Genomic DNA, 19,399 nt, shown 5'->3' with positions numbered 1-19,399 from the left:
TGTCAAAACACATCAATGTGATTAAAACTATATTAAATCACAAAACCAGACCAGACTTGAGTATGGTGGCACCTAGCCAAAAGGGGGCTTGGCCACATGGCTGTTGCAGAGATGATGGGAGAGGCCACATGGACTATGCAGAGATGGGGCGTGGCCACATGGATGTTGCAGAGATTAGGGGTGAGGCCATGTGGCCAGGTGATTAATGATGAATGATGAACTGCTACAACTACATTTCGTTTTATTAAATATATAATCACATCCTAACTCCACTTCACATATTTTAATCATCTCATTAATAATTTATCATTTTCCGATAAAGTTGTATGATATACCGCATCATTTAAGACAGGGAACATCTTAAGACGAAGTGGTGTGAGTAAAGCTGTGTTACACAACAGATCGTTATTTTAGACAGATTTAAAGTAGCATGTGTTTATTTTCAGGTTTAAAAACACAGAACTGTAGCCCCGCCTCTTTAAGGAAGTCCTGAATGAAACAAGTCCATGTAAGGTTAAACTGCTGTCCAGTGAGAAGAAATACAGAAAAACACACGTTCGTTTTAAAATACAACATTGCGACAGTATCGTAGATGGTGATAAAATGTTCAGTGAGTTATTGTCACGTGAGAGCATTCAGACAGAAAAAATTACTTGTTTAGCAACAAAGAAAACGCCAGAGGAGGAGAAGAGGAGAACAGAATGGAGGAGAGGAGAAGAGAGGAGCTGTGACTCAGCTCTAAATCAGGGGACAAATAAAAGTTCTCCAAGAGACAGGATGCTAAAGGAAAGGGTTAATTATCCATCTGAAGTGAGAGTGGTGTTCAGTGTTAATGTTAAGAAGCGAATCAAAACAATTCACAAAACAACTCAGCTAAATCCTCCTGTGATCATTCATGGGTTTAACACAGAAACCAGAGAAAAACAGTTGACATGAGGAACCAAAAAGCACTTCGGGGGCATTAGACAGACAGACAGACAGACAGACAGGCTCCGCCCACAGCGCTGATCTCATTACTGAGCGTGTGTAAATAAACAGATTAATATTCACACTGAAATCTGCTAAAGTGTGAGCAGTCATTAAGTACGTCAGCAGAGACGTGTGTGTGTGTGTGTGTGTGTGTGTGTGTGTGTGTGTGTGTGTGTGTGTGTGTCCGTTCACTGAAAGGCGTCAGTGTGTTACTCCAGCTGTTTACTTCCCTCTGATTTCTGGTCCAGTCGGCTCTTACTGCTCTTCACCATATAAATAAAGTATGTCAGCGTTTCCTTCTCATTCACCGGAATGTTCCGGAAATGACGACTCACCGTCTGAAACACACACACACGCGCACACACACACACACAGAACAGATAATTAGGTCATTAAACTCGACTCGGAGTTATATTAATATTAGTCTATAAATCGCGCTGCTGCTGGACGCTGGATTCTGATTGGTCAGATGGTAACACGTGTCACATAATGCGCTGTTATATTTATGAGTGGTAAAATGATAATTGGGAAATTATGTTTAAAACTAAACCTGTGAAGTGCGGTGTTGTACTGACATGGTGGTGGTGGTGTACTGACTTTGAGAGTTCACTGCTCCTAATTAAACCAACTGGTTGATGTGTGATTTATTAACGATGTGTTTCTAAGGTTAATGAGGCGGCTGCTTCCCCTCAGCTCATTAGGACAGAGCTAAACACAGCTGCAGCGTCAATAGACCCCTCACACACACACTGAGTATATGACCCCTCACATTTTTGTAAATGACTACATTGATAACATCACGGAGCTAGTGGATGTTAGAGACCTTGTGCTCCTCCACCTTCCATTTGAGGATACCCTACAGATGCTCAATTGGGTTTAGGTCTGGAGACATGCCATCACCTTCACCCTCAGCTTCTTTAGCAAGGCAGTGGTCGTCTTGGAGGTGTGTTTGTAGTTGTTATCATGCTGGAATACTGCCCTGGGGCCAAGTCTCCGAAGGGAGGGGATCATGCTCTGCTTCAGTATATCACAGTACATGTTGGCATTCATGGTTCCCTCAATGAAATGTAGCTCCCCAGTGCCGGCAGCACTCATGCAGCCCCAGACCATGACACTCCCACCACCATGCTTGACTGTAGGCAAGACACACTTGTCTTTGTACTCCTCACCTGGTTGCCACCACACACACTTAACACCATCTGAACCAAATAAGTTTATCTTGGTCTCATCAGGCCACAGGACATGGTTCCAGTAATCCACGTCCTTAGTCTGTTTGTCTTCAGCAAATTGTTTGCGGGTTTTCTTGTGCATCATCTTTAGAAGAGGCTTCCTTCTGGGACGACAGCCATGCAGACCAATTTGATGCAGTGTGCGGCATATGGTCTGAGCACTGACAGGACGACCCCCCGCCCCTTCAACGTCTGCAGCAATGCTGGCAGCACTCATACGTCTATTTCACAAAGACAACCTCTGGATATGACGCTGAGCATGTGCACTCAACTTCTTTGGTCAACCATGACAAGGCCTGTTCTGAGTGGAACCTGTCCTGTTATGGTGTCTGTGGAACCTGTCCGCTGTATGGTGTTGGCCACCGTGCTGCAGCTCAGTGTCAGGGTCTTGGCAATCTTCGTATAGCCTAGGCCATCTTTATGTAGAGCAACAATTCTTTTTTTCAGATCCTCAGAGAGTTCTTTGCCATGAGGTGCCATGTTGAACATCCAGTGACCAGTATGAGGGAGTGTGAGAGCGATGACACCAAATTTAACACACCTGCTCCCCATTCACACCTGAGACCTTGTAACACTAAGAAGTCACATGACACCAGGGAGGGAAAATGGCTAATTGGGCCCAATTTCAACATTTTCACTTAGCGGTGTACTCACTTTTACTCACTGGTGGTGGGAGTGTCATGGTCTGGGGCTGCATGAGTGCTGCCGGCACTGGGGAGCTACAGTTCATTGAGGGAACCATGAATGCCAACATGTACTATGACACACTGAAGCAGGGTATGATCAGTATGCAGTATTCCAGCATGATAATGACCCCAAACACACCTCCAAGATGACCACTGCCATGCTAAAGGAGCTGAGGGTGAAGGTGATGGACTGGCCAAGCATGTCTCCAGACCTAAACCCTACTGAGCATCTGTGGGGCATCCTCAAACGGAAGATGGAGGAGCACAAGGTCTCTACCAGCTCTGTGATGTCGTCAAGGAGGAGTGGAAGAGGACTCCAGTGGCAACCTGTGAAGCTCTGGTGAACTCCATGCCCAAGAGGGTTAAGGCAGTGCTGGAAAAAAATGGTGGCCACACAAAATATTGACACTTTGGGCCCAATTTGGACATTGTCACTTAGGGGTGTACTCACTTTTGTTGCCAGCGGTTTAGACATTAATGGCTGTGTGTTGAGTTATTTTGAGGGGACAGCAAATTTACACTGTTACAAAAGCTGTACACTCACTACTGTACATTGTAACAAAGTGTCATTTCTTCAGTACTGTCACATGAAACGATATAATCAAATATTAACAAAAATGTGATTGGTGTACTCACTTTTGTGAGATACTGTGTATAAGGGCTGCACAATTAAACGAATATCGATCGCAATTACGATTTTGACTGCCCACAATCAAATGAACATGATCGACTGCGATATTAACATTTAAAGTTCGTCCTCCGCTAATACTGCGCAGTAGTTCAAATCAAGGGCTTCCTATACTACAGCCAATCACCATAGAGCGGTGCAGGGATGACGTCATTTTGTAGTGCCAAAACCCCGAAACGGAGTTATGCTAAATGGCACTACAGAGGTTATCGGGGACATTAAACCTCATCACACTGAACGGGAAAAAACTTCGCAGATAAACTCGGGGCTCTACAGTGCGACCATTTCACTCATATTTGTGACTGAAAAGTACACTGTGCGACTGTGAATAAATATTTATTCACACAGGTGCGAGTGACCTGTTTGGAGTTGTATAATACAATCGGGATGAAAACTACACAACAGTTACTTTCACACTGCTTTTCATCTCCTCAGTCAACCGAACAAGTGTGGAAATACTGCAGAGAAGCCATTATGATGAAGAGAGTAACTCTACATCACCCGTTTCTCTCAACCGCCATCTTTTATTGATCCCGCAAAATGACCAGAACTTTCACCTGCTTGTGTAGACACAGCGGCTTAGCACACAGAGATTAATAATAATGCTAATGCTTCAAGGTGGGTTTAATTCAAACTTCTTTATTAAAAAATTCCTCACCAATCATAATCAGGAGTAGCAACTGTTTGGTCTGCAAACATACAGTACACTGCCGCTCTCCTTCACTAACTCTAATTCACTCAATTTAAACTCATGGTTGCCAGATATCACTAGAGAAGTCAACTCCAATTGCCATGCCAATTATCCCCCCAAAACACAATATTATCAGCAGACATGGACCCTGTACTGGGGGAACCGATCTAAAACTGATAAACAAACAAAAATAAAAGTACTAAAATGTAAAGACAGAAAATGTTCTTAGTTATAAATAATTTAATATAAAAAATTACATAATAACTTCATAAAATATAAATAAAACAAGAAATGAAATAATGTTTAATTACGATGGGTTGTGTTTAATATCAATTTGACATTAAGCTTAGTTCGCTATTTACTTAGAAAGTCATTATCCTTTTTCCTAATATGGATCATTTTTGTTTTAGTCTACTTTTAATTAGGAGTCTCTATTGTTTAAGATATTTAAAAATAAATATTTATGCTGTTTATCAATTAACCAACAGTATTTCTCATTGCTATTATTTTAACTTATTTTAACAGTGACCACGAGCAGAGAGCTTACATTTAACTGTTTATGACAGATCTCCTGATTAAAGTTTAATCAGTGGTATCTGGATTGTATCGGCTGTAAAAATCCTGATTGGAGCGTCAGTAATGAACACCATTAAACTAAAGCGCTTTGCATCTGACAGGTAAATGAACTCACCCAATCACATCCTATATGAGATTATTCAGATATATACACAATATACACAGATCGGTTCGAGAACTGACTCCAGCACAGAACCATGACAGCGGAAAATGTGTAATAGTGTAGCTTTAAATATATTTAAGAGGAGCAGACTTCAAACACTGAATATTGATGTTTACTGTATTTGTTTACAAGGTGGAACAGGTTAACGGTTGTTTTTTTTGCATACAGCCTGTAAAACTAACTGAAAATATTAAATTTAGTTTATCAGAAGGTAAATTAGTGTGTCATGGCTCACACTATGCTCCTAAATTCTGTCATAATTGACAGCTCAAGTTTTCTCATGCCTACTTGTGTGTTATATTGTAGCATGAGAAAACTTAAATGTGAAACTGCAATAAAATTAAAATTAATAAATAATCGAGATCTCAACATTGATCAAAAATAATCGTGATTATCATTTTGGCCATAATCGTGCAGTCAACGTTAACGCATTAATGCATGCGATTAATCTAAAAATTTTAACGCAAATTAATCATTTGACAATCAAGTTGACCCCAACTTCTTCCCGTTATTACCGTGCGGATGGTTACCTAGCTTTGTGTGATTAGGACATGGCAAACGTGAGTAACGATGACAGAGTAGATGGTGTCCGCTCTGCTGAATGGCAAGTTTCGTTATAAAAAGCTTCCAGATGGATCTTTTGATAAAACCAATGTTTTAAGTGGTGCACTTACTGCTGTGACGAACTGTCCTTCCACCGAACACGACAAGCTTGAGGTACCATCTTCGGGCGAAACACATTTTTGCTGATGTTAGCAAAGATGCTAGTGCTGAGACAGGGTCAACAAGCCGTGCTCGTCAAACGACACTGGCGGAGTGCAGGCGGGGCAAGTTTGTCAACAAAACGACAACAGCAAAGCTAACTAGCACAATCGCTTAACGGATCGCCACAGACTGCAGGCCCATCAACATAGTTCAGGACCGGGGGCTTCAAGACATAATTCACATCACCATAGGCGACCCATCATACAAGCTATGTATGAAACAGCCCATGACTGTGATTAAAAAATTTAAATCGATTGATAGCACTAATATATATATATATATATGTGTGTGTGTGTGTGTGTGTGTGTGCATGTGTGCGTGCGTATATGTATGTATGTGTACGTATATATCTGTGTGCGTATGTGTGTATATGTGGATGTGGACGTGTGTGTGTGTGTACCTCTGCCAGTTGGGCCTTGTTGAGTCCGGGTCTGGTTTGGATTTTGTAATGTCGTTTATAACGGCGCAGTGTGTTCACCTGCAGCTGGAACAGATCCACCTGACACACACACACACAAATACATTTATTACATATCAACCTTAAGCTCTAAATTATACACACCACTGAACCTTTCACACATCATAATGTAATCCCCCCCCCAAGGCTATAAATGATAGCCTTGAATACAATGTTTTTTTTCCACATTGGTGTGTGTGTGTGTGTGTGTGTGTGACCTCGGGAACTTCGACATCGTGATCAGGAGACTCTCCTCCATCATCGCTGGTTTTTCTCTTCCGCTTGTTGCGTACACTCTGGATGAAGTTTTTGTGGAAGTCGCAGATGTACAGGTGTCTGACCTGAAACCAAAACAAACACAGGAGTTAAGCACGAGAGAATTGACCGCCTCAACATCCTCACACTGTCATTAACATGGACTGATGATCTGGCCTGTCACAGGGGAAGTGTGTGTGCGTGTAAGAGAAACACTGCCACTGTGGCTGTGTCCCAAATCACTCTGCACAGGACACAGTGTACTAAATGAGATGTACAACACATTTTATATCATACTGAACACATTAGGATGGAGCGTACAGAGCGATGCCTTTACCCCCCTCCGTAGTACCCTTACCGAACCGTAAATAGTCCCCTACTGGACATGTAGTGCACTTAAGAGTGTAAAGGATATTACAGCACCCTACAAAGTCCACTTAAATAAGTAGTAGAGCTGATAATTCCCACCTGATGTAGTGTGCTTTATATAAAACACTAACGAGTTGTAGGTGTAAAGACATTATTACTACATGGGGAACTGTGTGTGCAAACTTCTCTGTTCTGAAGATGTTGATGAAGTTACAGCTTTACCTCTGACAGCACTGACACTGGAAACGCCTGCCATAAATGTTTTCTTTAAGAAAGCAGTTGTTTATGAAACATCACCATACCAAATACAGTGGTGCTTGAAGTTTGTGAACCCTTTAGAAGTTTCTATATATCTGCATAAATGACCTTTAAAACATTATCAGATTTTTACACAAGTCCTAAAAGATGATAAAGAGAACCAAATTATATAAATAAGACAAAAATATTATACTTGGTCATTTATTTAATAAGTTAAATGATCCAATATTACACATCTGTTAGTGGTTAAAGTATGTGAACGTCTGAGACTAGCAGTTAATTTGAAGGTGAAATTAGAGTCAGATGATTTTAATTAACAGGATGATAATCAGGTGTGAGTGAGCAAAATATTTAAAAAAAGTATTATTTTTATCTACTTTTAGGACTTGTGTGAAAATCTGGTGATCTAGAATTCAGTGCAGTTTTTATTTGTATAGTGCTTCTTACAATGGACATTTTTCTGAGAGCAGCTTTACAGAAATATATAAACACAGGAAAATTCTAAAGGGTTCACAAACTTTCAAGCAGCACTGCATATTTAGAGCGAGTATATTAATATAAAACTGTGATGTGAAGCTGCAGTTCACACCTTCTGACCAATCACAATCCAGAACCCAGCAGCGCCGAGGTGTAATTTGTGCTTAAATGTGTTTACACTGATAGTTTTTTTTTTTTTTTTAAAACCCTGAAATTATTTACACCAAAACTGACACTCAATTTAATCTCTCTCTCTCTCTCACACACACACTCCAAGAGAAAGAACACTGAACTCTGTGTGACCTGTTAAGTGTGAAGTTCACAGAGAGGGGAAGACAGAGAGAGAGAGAGAGAGAGAGAGAGAGAGAGGAGGGGGGGGAGAGAGAGAGAGGGGAGGGGGGGGGGGAGAGAGAGAGAGGAGGGGGGGGGAGAGAGAGAGAGAGGAGGGGGGGGGGGAGAGAGAGAGAGAGGAGGGGGGGGGGGAGAGAGAGAGAGGAGGGGGGGGGAGAGAGAGAGAGGAGGGGGGGGGAACGAGAGAGAGAGAGAGAGAGAGAGAGAGAGAGAGAGAGGGGGGGGGAACGAGAGAGAGAGAGAGAGAGAGAGAGAGAGAGAGAGAGAGAGAGAGAGAGAGAGGAGGGGGGGGGACGAGGGAGGGGGGGGGACGAGGGAGGGGGGGGGGACGAGAGAGGGGGGGGGACGAGAGAGGGGGGGGGAACGAGAGGGGGGGGGGAACGAGAGAGGAGGGGGGGGGGAACGAGAGAGGAGGGGGGGGGAACGAGGGGGGGGGAACGGGGGGGGGGGGGGAACGAGGGGGGGGGGAACGGGAGGGGGGGAACGAGGGGGGGGGGAACGAGGGGGGGGGGAACGGGGGGGGGGGGGGAACGAGAGAGGCAGGGACAGTGTGTGAGTGTGAGAGAGAGAGAGAGAGAGAGAGAGAGAGAGAGAGAGAGAGAGAGAGAGGCAGACTCACACTCTTGTCGATGTCCAGTTTGAGTTTTTTCTGAGATATACTCTTCTGGATCCTCTTGCTGAAGGAGGCGTTTCCGGCGGGGCGGCCGCAGCGCTCTCCTCCCTCCAGCAGACAGCAGCAGCTCTGCGGGAACAGCGGGGTCAAACCCGGGCCCTCAGGGCTCTCCTCCTCCGTGCTGAATCCGTTCATCATCACACTCACACACACACACACACACACACACACACACACACACACACCCCCCCCGAGGCTGAGACAAGAACCGACACCGGCTTCCGGTTCCGATTCACTCTGCGTCAGTTACAGAGCTGCGCTAATCCCTCAGCCGCGCGCGCTCGCGCACACACACCCCTGACGACCTGAAACTAAAACAGTCCCTAAATCCCGATCTCCTCGCACAGAAATGTGGATGTTAAATGAACGCTGCCGGAGTCTAAAACTGTAAAACGGCGCCGCGCGCTGAAGGCGGTGTAATTATTTTGATATAGCTTAGCATAGCAACAGCGGGGAAAACTCCTCACAAAAGTACTTAACTGCGCAAAACAAGCGCATTTACTCCATGATATCCTAACACGCCGTTGTGCAATCCAGTCTCCTCCAAACCCGGGGTTATTAAATCTCTTTATTTTCTTAGGAAGAAATCTAAAAAGCAAATCCCAGAGTTTATTTAGTTAACATTAAACACGAAGCGACAACCACCGATAACCCGTACAATGCCGCGGAGCACTTCCGGTAATCCCGCCGGAACTCCGTAACGTGCACTGTCATTGGTCAGTTTCGGCTAGAGGCAGGACTTGTGCAAGATTTCCGCGTTTCGATTGGTTGTTATGCTTGCCAGTTGGTCCGCCTCACTTCCTGGTTCTTTATTCGCTGCCCTTTGCTGCATGTTTATGAGAAGGACTGGTGCTTCAGTCGAAGAAGTCGAACGTGTGGCGTTTGTTAAAATACACACACACACACACACACACACATATTAAATAATACAACAGTCAGACCAAACTAGTGAGGCCTCAGGGTGTGTTTAGAGTTATTATTGTGGCACACGGTGTGAAAATCCAGTACAGAAAAACTTTTGTTGCATTTTAGATAAACAAAGAAATGCGAGAGATGACACTGACGGGTTTTTTTCAGCGAGGTGGAAGCGGAACTCGAACCGTTTCAGTTTAATCAGCACTAAAATACCGCATAAATCCGTGGTCATGGAGTTAAACATCTCTGATTCAGTTTTCAGTTAGTAAAAATTATTTAGACACAAATCCTGAAGGAAGGCGCGAGTTTGATCATAGTCACCATCAGGGGGCGATAGAGGAACACCACACACACAGAGATCCGGGTTTACAGCGACTACAATAAAGTGCCTTATATTTATTCATTAATTTATTCAATGTTTTAAAATAAAGTCTGACATGTGTAAGTAATAAACGCATTGTGTGTGTGTTACAGTAAAATACTGAGTGCCGGTGTGGTGAAGTTGAGATCACTCTAAAGTTGATTATTTTCCTATAACAGCTTGCCCCCAAGTGTTTTATTCCTCTTATTCTAGAGCAATTTGACAACGCTTACACATTTAGATTCTTAAACAATGACGTCATACTTAAAACAAATCTATTTATAATTACATTTAATTTTTTGTGATATAATTTTTTTAACTAAGATAAATCGTGTCAGAACCTTTTCAAACTTTTACTGTGAAATTTTAACCTATTAATTAAAGTGAAAAACTATAAGAATCATTTTAGGGAAAAAAATATACAAGACCCAGTTTGCATAAGTCTACACACCCTTTTATAACTGGGAATGTGGCAGTATTCAGAATCCACCAATCACATTCAAACTCATGTTAAATTTTAATTAGTGTAACATCAAACTGGAAAAGCCATGGGACACAAAGAGCTTACAAAGCAGGTACGGGTTCTCATTGTTGAAAAATATCAATAGGAGAGGGTTACAATTATTTCCACCAAGGCATTGTATATGCCATGGAACACTGTAAAGACAATAATCAACAAGTGGAGAAAATATGGCATGATAGTGACACTACTCAGAACAGGACATCAGGCTAACATGGATAAGAAGAAAACTGGGCAGGGAGACTACTGAGAGGCTAACAACAACATTCAAGGAACTGCAGCAATGTCTGGTAAATACTGGTTGCTCCCTACACTTGACAACAATCTCCCGAATTCTTCATATCTCTGGGCTGTGGGGTAGGGGGACAAGACGGAAGCCTTTTTTAACCAAAAAATAAAAATACACCCAATCTCCTAAAACCTTGTGGAATAAAGTGTTATGGTCTGATGAGACCAAAGATGAACTTTTTGTCCTTAATACCAAAAGATATGTTTGCACCAAAGGAACAGCATTCCCTCAGTGAAGCATGAATGTGGCAGCATCATTCTTTGGAGCTGTTTTTCTTCAGCTGGAGCTGGGACTTTAATCAGGGTGGAGGGAATGACTGATGGACTCTTACCCCAAAAGAGGGAATGCTGTGATCAAATCTGAAGCTGCTTTAACCAAGTATTATTTAGGGATTTGCACACTTATACAACCAGGTTGTTGTACTTTTTTTTCCATTTCCCTCCCTAAAATTATTCTTTTTCTTTTTATAGTTAGAAAAGGTTCTGATATGATTTATTTTGGTTTCATATTTTTTACATCACAAAAACCTTCCATTTTAACAGGGGTGCATAAACTTTTGTATGCGTAAACACTATGTTACAGCAGGTATAAACACTCGTTTCATCACCAACCTCTCTTTTTTTCTCTCTCTCTCAAAATTATTAAGCAGTTAATAAGTTAGTAGACACACTGACACTGGAGACTTCTTCCATAAATGTTAAAAACAAATCTTACAGAAAACAAACAATATCAATGATTATTTAATCAGTTTATGTGGATAAGTCCCTGTGAATGAGCTGTTACTATAGCAACAATAACATTAGAGCGAGTGCATTAATATAAACCTGTGCTACTGTCAGAGCTGCTGTTCTAGAGAATTAATCAACACCTTCAACGTACAACAAATGCCGCCCCTTTATATCAGAGTGGCTGTACATGAGGCTTGTCCTTAATATATTAATGAAATTAATCAATTCATGACCTCCATATTAAAGATCATGATAATTTAATCATCATTACTAAATGCACAATTTAATCAGAATATTCTTTCTCCAGCTGCGTGCGAGGTCACCAAAGCCCCCAAAAGTCACTTACTGCAGCTTTAATAAAAAACAAAACAGTACACACAATTTAGATATCAGATTTTATACCTGACCCTGATAGACAGATACAAAACCATTTATTTTATATTTTTCATTAAAATGTTGTAATTCCATTTTCATATTCATTACTGAAATAGATTTAATTTTATGTAGAAAAATATATAATTTCTTCTGGGATTCGCTACACATACAAATTTCAGCATTTCTCTCCACGTTGTTGTTGTATTTAAAAATCATCTCACATTTTTGTAAAGGTAAAAAAACAACAACAAGAAAATAAAAATATACAAAATAGAATTTTATCAAACTGTTCATTCAATAAATTCATCAAGATCTTCGTGTTCTTCAATTACACTGGAACTCAAGCTTTCGGGACAAAACCCAACTTTGGTTCCAGAAACTAAATTAAACAATAATTTGAATCCATATAATTTTAAATTTAATGTTGATTAATAATAGAATTGTAGATTTTATGTATCAGACAGAATTAAACAGAAGAAAACCCAGCGACTTTTAATAACATCCAGAAGTAAAGAAAGAAATCCCCCAGAAATATGCAGGAAAGTGCAAATACACATTTTCATAATGATTAGTGATGCCAAATACCCCCACCCCCGCCAACCACAACACACTTATTGTGCTGTGTTCCATTCAGGATTCAGAATTAGGGTGCCTAGGTAGTGAGCATGTCTACAGTCCTGGGGAATTGTTCTGATTTTGAAGCGGAGTGTGTGAAGAAGACGGTGGCCAGAAAGGTCGCTCAGACCGAGGAACACGTTTAAGATTTAACTTTTGAGTTTTAAATAAAATACTGTGATGACATCGTAAACCGTGATGTCACGTGATCTGCTATCGTCGTACGCAGGTTTAACAGCTTCACATTCCAGCGTGTGATCTACGGATCATAATAAATCAGTGTGCCTCATTTACACACTTCACACACACACACACACACACACACACACACACACACACACACACACACACACACACACACACACAGATACACACAGTTCCTCTAATGCAGCGAAAATAAAAGAAAATCAAATAAAAAATCTCCTTTAGAGAATCCATCAGCTCCAATCCACATCCCAAAACCCTGCTCTGCCCAGAACCTGAAACTAATCCACATGTGCAGAAAAGCAGCTGGTAAAACTGCAGATGTTCTGAAACTGAGGTTCTCACAATGCAGGCAGGTTCCTGTTGAACCGCTCTAGAACAGTGATGTTGACATTCTCAAATCTCCACTGCTGACTCAGAGATGCCGGATTACACAAGTTCATGAAAATCCGTTTATCAGACGAGTCGCTGTCCATACAGCTGTTACTGACCGGGTGGAACAGAGTGTAGTCCTGAACACACACACACACACACACACACGCACGAGAAGGAATGAGAACAATACATTTTAGTGTGTGTGAAGTGTACATTGTGTGTATAGTTTGTACAGTGAGTAGTGTATATAATGTGTATAATGTGAGTGTGTGTGTGTACTGTGTGATACCTTCCTGTATCTCCACAGCTGGTTGCCCTTCATGCCGTGACAGTCGTACAGTGTGACAGGGCTGCTGTGTGAAACGGCGTCTAAACACACTTTCTTCGTGTGTAGAGGATCTCCAACCCTGATGTCCTCCCTCCACCCAAATGTAAACACCTACACACACACACCTTATTGTGAGAGTGTGTTAATAATCAGCTGTGATATTTAACACACACTACACTGGCATCATGGACGCTTCATAATACTGTGTCTTTCCCTTCAGGAGGAGTGTCCCTAGGTAGGGAGCTTGTTTGGACTGGGACGGAGCAGAAGAACAGCTGGGAAAAGCTGTCTCGTAACGTTCCTCTTGTTGTGTCAGTCTTAGAGACATCAGTGCTGTTCATTGAGTGTGTGAGAAACATGAGTGACAGGAAGTGGGCAGGAAGTGAAAGTGTCACCTGTGCGTGATTCCACAGCGCATCCCCTCGACCTTTGACACACGGCTCCAGTCTGAGAGGAGAACCGGACGCCGATGGTTTACTCTCTACACACAGCCCACTGCCCATGTTACGCAGCTGTAACACACACACACACACAGCATCTCAGCATGTTAAACCTGTTTAGAGTGAGTGTGTGTGTGTGTGTGTGTGTGTGTGTGTGTGTGTGTGTGTGTGTGTGTTGTACCTCCCCCCAGGCTGCAGCAGGGGGCTCCACAGCAGGGTAGTGGTGCTGTAAGTCCCAGGCCACCTCAGTCATGAACCAGTGGAAGCTCTTGCAGCCGAGACGGAGGCGGAGTTCCCTCTGTGCACTCAAGTCTCCCACAGACAGCGGGCGATAGTCCGGCCGCCGCTGATAAATATGCTCTGCATACTCATCCATCCACACCTCCGCCACTCGCTTCAGGTTCTACACACACACACACACACACACACACACGGGGGGGGAGTGAGAGAGAGAGAAAGAGAGAAGGAGATTGACTGAGAATGAAAGGTCACTGCAGGTCATTTCTCAGTTGTGTGATGGTGAGCAGTATCACTCAATCATCAGTTTTAAACCTCTTCATGGGGTTTTACTGTATTTATTAGATTATAAGATCAACTGGGGTGAAGAAGCTTCTGTGTCCATTCACTACCTCTACTATGAGGTTACTGCCTGATGAAATATAAATCTAACAGGCGTGTGCTAAATTATATTAGCACTTTCATACAATGAGAGGAAGGCTACCAGAATAGTGCACCTTCTGTAAATATACTAACATATGGCCATTAGGTGTGTATGATGGTGTGTAAAATGCCACGGTCCGCTCCTGCCCCCACATACAGTATAACGAGATACAACACACTCTTAAAGCTGCAGATGCCACATTTTCATCCGCATTTAAAACATCTGACTTGAGAGACACCACAATATTTGGAATCGAACAGCGATTCCTGATGCTACTGTTACTTTTCCCAAGCCTAATGGTTAATGCAGGAGTGATAGTGTGTGTGTGTGTGTATGTGTGAATGTGTGTGTGACTTTGCTGTAAAAGTCTCAGCACCTGCTAGTGAACAGTAATGTGTCTCATATTCCAGTAATTACGGTAGTCTGTTTTATACACAGGATCAGTGTTCACTCGGCGTGAAAGTGCCAGAAGCTTATTCCAATAAAGACTCCTGTTATTCCAGCAGACTCAACACAATGGAGCTCATTAACACCAAATTAATTAATATTCCACACACACACAGTCTCAGGGAGAGCGCATTGAGAAGGAGACAGCAATAAAACATGAGCAATTAACGTATGCACATATGTGTTATCGCTCCCTTTGTGAGGTGAGACAGCAGGAGAGGTCAGACAGCAGTGAACATGAGGAGCAGTGAGACAGGAGAGTGATGACAACAGCGAGACATCACTGAAAGCAAGACAGCTTTGAAAGTGAGAGTGGAGAAGACTGATTTGTATGTGAGACAGGTTTGGAAGTGAGACAGCGATGGAGACAGTACAAGATGGTCTGAGACCTGAGACAGCAGTGGGAGTGAGACATGAACATCTGAGAGCAGATGGTGTTGGTAAAGTGAAACAAACTGTCAGTTGACTCACACACACTCACACACACTCCTGAATGGAGTGTATATGCTTACCCTAGCTAGGCTCACTCCTCCAGGCATTTTGTAAGGAACGTATTTCCTGTATATATGGCCGACCCGAGAGCAGGGAATGTCCTCCATACGACCTCCACACATCCATACCTATACACAAACGATTTATACAGTGAAGTGGTGTTTGTTATAAAAGTGTATGTGTGTGTATATAGAGTGATGAGTTTAATAGCAGCTCAGAGAAACATGGTGAACCTTAAAGGAAATCTCATACTGTTCTCCTCCCCAGATCTCGAGTCCCATATCATATCCTCCCAATTCCCAAAACCACTTCCTGTCTACAGCAAACAGTCCACCGGCCATCACTGGAGACCTAAACACACACAAAAATAATGAACAAAACAAAATAATATAACTGTAAAAGCTCAGGAGAGTTATAATGTTTCTCTTACACATACAGTGCCATACTCAATAGTGCACTACTGAGGCCGGAGACTATCCCTACTGCAGTGCATTGTGGGAATTAGTAATCTCGGATATGAGGAGAGTGTTTGAGTGTTTAACACTCGTGTGCTGACTATCAGATGATATTGAAAATACACCATGATTTACACTGTGTGATGCGTCTCTGTTCAGTAGTTAGAACCTAACTAAAGCCCTAGGTAGGGAGCATTATAAAGTGTGCTTGGTGCTATGGCAACCACAGGGGAGGCAGACACCGTGGTAACAGGGCAGCTTGAACACTGAACAATAGAACTGACCAGGAGACCACGCCCCACCCGTGCGTTCTGAACTTTGTGTAGAAGTTATGTGATGTAATGATATCCGTCTGTCTGTCTATCCATCTGTGTCTCTGTCCACCTGTCTGTTCACGTCTGTCTATCCATCTGTCCGTCTGTCTCTGTCCACCTGTCTGTCTATCCATCTGTCTAGCTGTCTGTCCATCTGTCCACTGGTATGTCTGTCCACATATCTATATGTCCATCTGTTTGTTTACCTGTCCACCTGATAGTCTGACGCAATCATCTAATATTGAAGTTCCACAGAATAATGAGTTTGTGTGGAGTTCACAGTAATAAAGCAGTGATCATGTGACTAAAACTTCTACAGGAAACCGGTACCGATGATTCAGTATTTTAAATAATAACCATCACCATAACCATCACCTGGGGTGTGTGTGTGTGAGTGTGTGTGTGAAAGAGAGACTGATGACACAGTGTTTTCCTGTAATAATCTTCAGTTTAAGTGTCATGATAAAACAAGTTTTGAGAGTTATGTTAACTTGTGGTGCGGTCGAATTCTTACTCGAAGGGTTCGCTCAGGTCGCGGTTCTGCAGCTCGGGGGGGATGGGGATGCGTTTGTAGAACATCTCCCAGTCAAACGCTCCACGCATGGCATCTCCTGCCTGGGTCTCGTAGCCGAAGTTATCATGATCGATCACGTCAATCATCGGGCACACAATCGTCTTACGGTTCTGCGCAATACGATCTGAACACAGCACACGGCAGGAGCGGTTAATTTACACCTCAGCACACACACGCATATGCACTTTTAGAAAAAGCACCACTTCACTGTGTGAATCATGTGTGTGCGTGTGTGTGTTTGTGTTACCCAGGAGTGGGGGGAGCCAGTTGACGTTAGCCTCACAGTGCGAGTCGAGGAAGGTGATGACCTGTCCCATAGCGAGCGATGCCCCCAGCAGTCTGGTCCTGATCAGACCCTCACGCTTCTGAGTGCGAACAATGCGCACCTTCTGCAGCCGGGCCATGTACTCCTCCAACGGGGCCTTCAGGTGTTCTGTCCCGGGAGAACACACAGGTTAGAGGTCACATTAGGGCTCAGAATGGTTTGGGACTGGGGTGTGTGTGTGTGTACCTCGGTCACTGAAGTCGTCTACGAGGATGATCTCGGTGATGAGGTGAGGTGGTGAGCGGTTCAGAATGCTGTGCACGGTGCGCAGTAACGAACTCCAGCCCTCGTTATGGAACGGAATAATGATGCTGGTGTTGGGGAGATTCTCAGCATACAGCTTGTGTTTACAGCTACACATGCGCACACGCACACACACACACACACACACACACGCATGCACACACACACACACACACACACACACACACACACACACACACACACGTTAATCTCATAGCTGTAGTGTAAAACTTGAAACTGAAGTGGGCATGTCAGTTAGTGAACTGGGCGTATATATCTTAGTGTGAGGTGGGTGTGTCAGTTAGAGTGAAGTGGGCATGTTTCTGTGTGAGATGGGAGTGTCATGCAGGTTGAAGTGGGCGTATATATCTCAGTGTGAAGAGGGCGTGTCCCCTCACTTTGGGTGGCGGATGTCAGGCAGTGATCTGTTGAGTGAGATTCTGTCGCTGACGTAAATGTTGAAGCCGTTCTCTCTGTAAGCCTGATCCACTCGTTCTGCATCAGTCAGAGGGAACGCTTTACCCTGCTCTCCGTTTCCTTTAAACACACACAAACATATATCTAACAAAAACAATAATCACCAACAAACTAAATGATTATAAAATATAAACATGAAAAGACTCAAATAAAATAAAGTAACGTCAGACAATAAAGTGTAGTAGATAACAGATAAAATTGGCATGAATAAAAACTAATTAAAAGCTAAGTGTATGTGTAAGCGTAAACAAGTGACGGAGATGTTTTGGTAAATCCAGTACAGTAATCCAGACGAGCGACTCAACAGCATGTAGAAGTTTATTATTTTCACACGGACCTTGGAAATGTTTCTGAGGTGACAGAATGCTGAGCTGCAGACAATACAAACCCGAGGGCGCTTGATAAAAATAACGAAGGTTTCTGATGCACACGTTAGCCTTCACAGGCTGCGACGCCAGATAAACAGCCCACCTTCTATCTCAGCCTCGTTTCCAATCACATGGAGTTCTGTTTTATCAGTTTCACTGCAGAACATTTTGACACCTCCAGGACCTGATGTCCTTTAAACAGTCAAATAAAGAAGAGATAGATCTCAAGGGTTTCTGAGAACAGAAGAAGAGAAGTGAAGCAGAAAGCTGTGTGCCATCTGTGTACTTATGGAAGGAGGATAAAGAGATTAAACAGTCTCAGTCACACACCTGAACACTGCGGGACACCACGGGATAAAGTATGACACTTAGATGGGCAATTACCATCAGCTGTGTGTGTGTGTAGTGACCTGTTCGTGCTGCATCTCTCTTTATAGCCTCATAGTCGTGCCAGTCTTTCCTCCTCTGACTGCCCACTCTGTCTTCAGGCTTCAGCTTCCTGAGTACTCCCTACACACACACACATAGGTTACATTCTACAGGATTAAAGGCTTGTCACAAGCTGATGCCAAATACGGATCCACCACATCTGTAGAATAAATAAACACTGAAACTAACACTTAAATCAGCTGCTTCTAATCAGTTTGTTCATCTTATTATTATGGAGAATAAGTATTAGATCAGACTCAGTCAGCCAATCAGATCACTCTGTCACGTGTAAACTTTATGGAGCGTCTGGAACACTGAGCGCGCTCCACAGGTAGCCTACACAGGTGTGTCATGGCGTATCTGAAACGTATATATATATATATATATATATATACACACACACATACACACACACACACACACACACACACACACACACAGGTAAAGGTGGTGTTCGGGCTCTGACCTGTGTGTGAGAGAGCTCGGTGTTTCCGGTGGTGGAGTTCCTCAGAGCGCCGCTGTGGAGGAAAAGCAGCGCGGCGATGATCAACACAACAACCTGCAGAAACCTCTTCTCTCTCCGCCTCATACTGACTCGCGGACACGGCTCTCTCAAACATATACACACACACATTGAACAACACAAGACAGCGGATAAACACACAACTCCAACTTCATCACACACACACTCACACTGCGTTCCAGAGCGCTTACTTCCGCCTCAGCGGACCGAACCATCTCACTCAGCGGGACGGGGGGAGACGGACTCACTGCAGCAAATCAACAAAGTGTTGTATAGAAAAAGGCGTTATATCAGCAGTCATCCCGCTTCATAAACAAGCTATAAAGAGAAATGG

General features: G+C 43.1%; 2 protein-coding genes across 4 annotated transcripts; both read right to left on the bottom strand.

Moving 5' to 3' along the window:
• Positions 1-224: 224 nt before the first annotated feature.
• sap30l (sap30-like) lies at positions 225-9,305 on the bottom strand. The gene is made up of 4 exons (XM_047161907.2): positions 8,554-9,305; positions 6,443-6,565; positions 6,168-6,266; positions 225-1,307 (listed from the first exon to the last, which is right to left on the bottom strand). Exons 1-4 carry the CDS (start codon positions 8,743-8,745, stop codon positions 1,179-1,181), a joined length of 543 nt encoding a protein of 180 aa, XP_047017863.1. The 5' UTR covers positions 8,746-9,305; the 3' UTR covers positions 225-1,178.
• A 2,496-nt stretch (positions 9,306-11,801) lies between these two features.
• On the bottom strand, positions 11,802-19,296 carry galnt10 (UDP-N-acetyl-alpha-D-galactosamine:polypeptide N-acetylgalactosaminyltransferase 10 (GalNAc-T10)). 3 transcript variants are annotated; one of them, XR_008398316.1, is made up of 13 exons: positions 19,009-19,296; positions 18,524-18,623; positions 17,667-17,805; positions 17,212-17,378; positions 16,948-17,133; positions 16,641-16,824; positions 15,591-15,708; positions 15,378-15,485; positions 13,939-14,160; positions 13,713-13,829; positions 13,279-13,428; positions 12,750-13,126; positions 11,802-12,707 (listed from the first exon to the last, which is right to left on the bottom strand). XR_008398316.1 is itself a non-coding variant. In XM_017492486.3 (12 exons), the coding sequence occupies exons 1-12, from the start codon at positions 19,174-19,176 to the stop codon at positions 12,956-12,958; spliced, it is 1,830 nt and encodes a 609-aa protein (XP_017347975.1). In that variant the 5' UTR covers positions 19,177-19,296; the 3' UTR covers positions 11,802-12,955. The 3 variants fall into 3 exon arrangements, 2 of the variants coding, with proteins under 2 accessions (XP_017347975.1, XP_017347978.1); XM_017492486.3 differs by having other exon boundaries at positions 11,802-13,126; XM_017492489.3 differs by lacking the exons at positions 18,524-18,623; positions 19,009-19,296 and adding an exon at positions 18,217-18,511 and having other exon boundaries at positions 11,802-13,126.
• Between the last annotated feature and the right edge of the window lie 103 nt (positions 19,297-19,399).

This window comes from Ictalurus punctatus, chromosome 18 (genome assembly GCF_001660625.3).
Source record: "Ictalurus punctatus breed USDA103 chromosome 18, Coco_2.0, whole genome shotgun sequence".
Classification (NCBI taxonomy): domain Eukaryota; kingdom Metazoa; phylum Chordata; class Actinopteri; order Siluriformes; family Ictaluridae; genus Ictalurus; species Ictalurus punctatus.
Note: the sequence above shows the minus strand (reverse complement) of the source record. Positions and strands in the feature narration are given on the sequence as shown.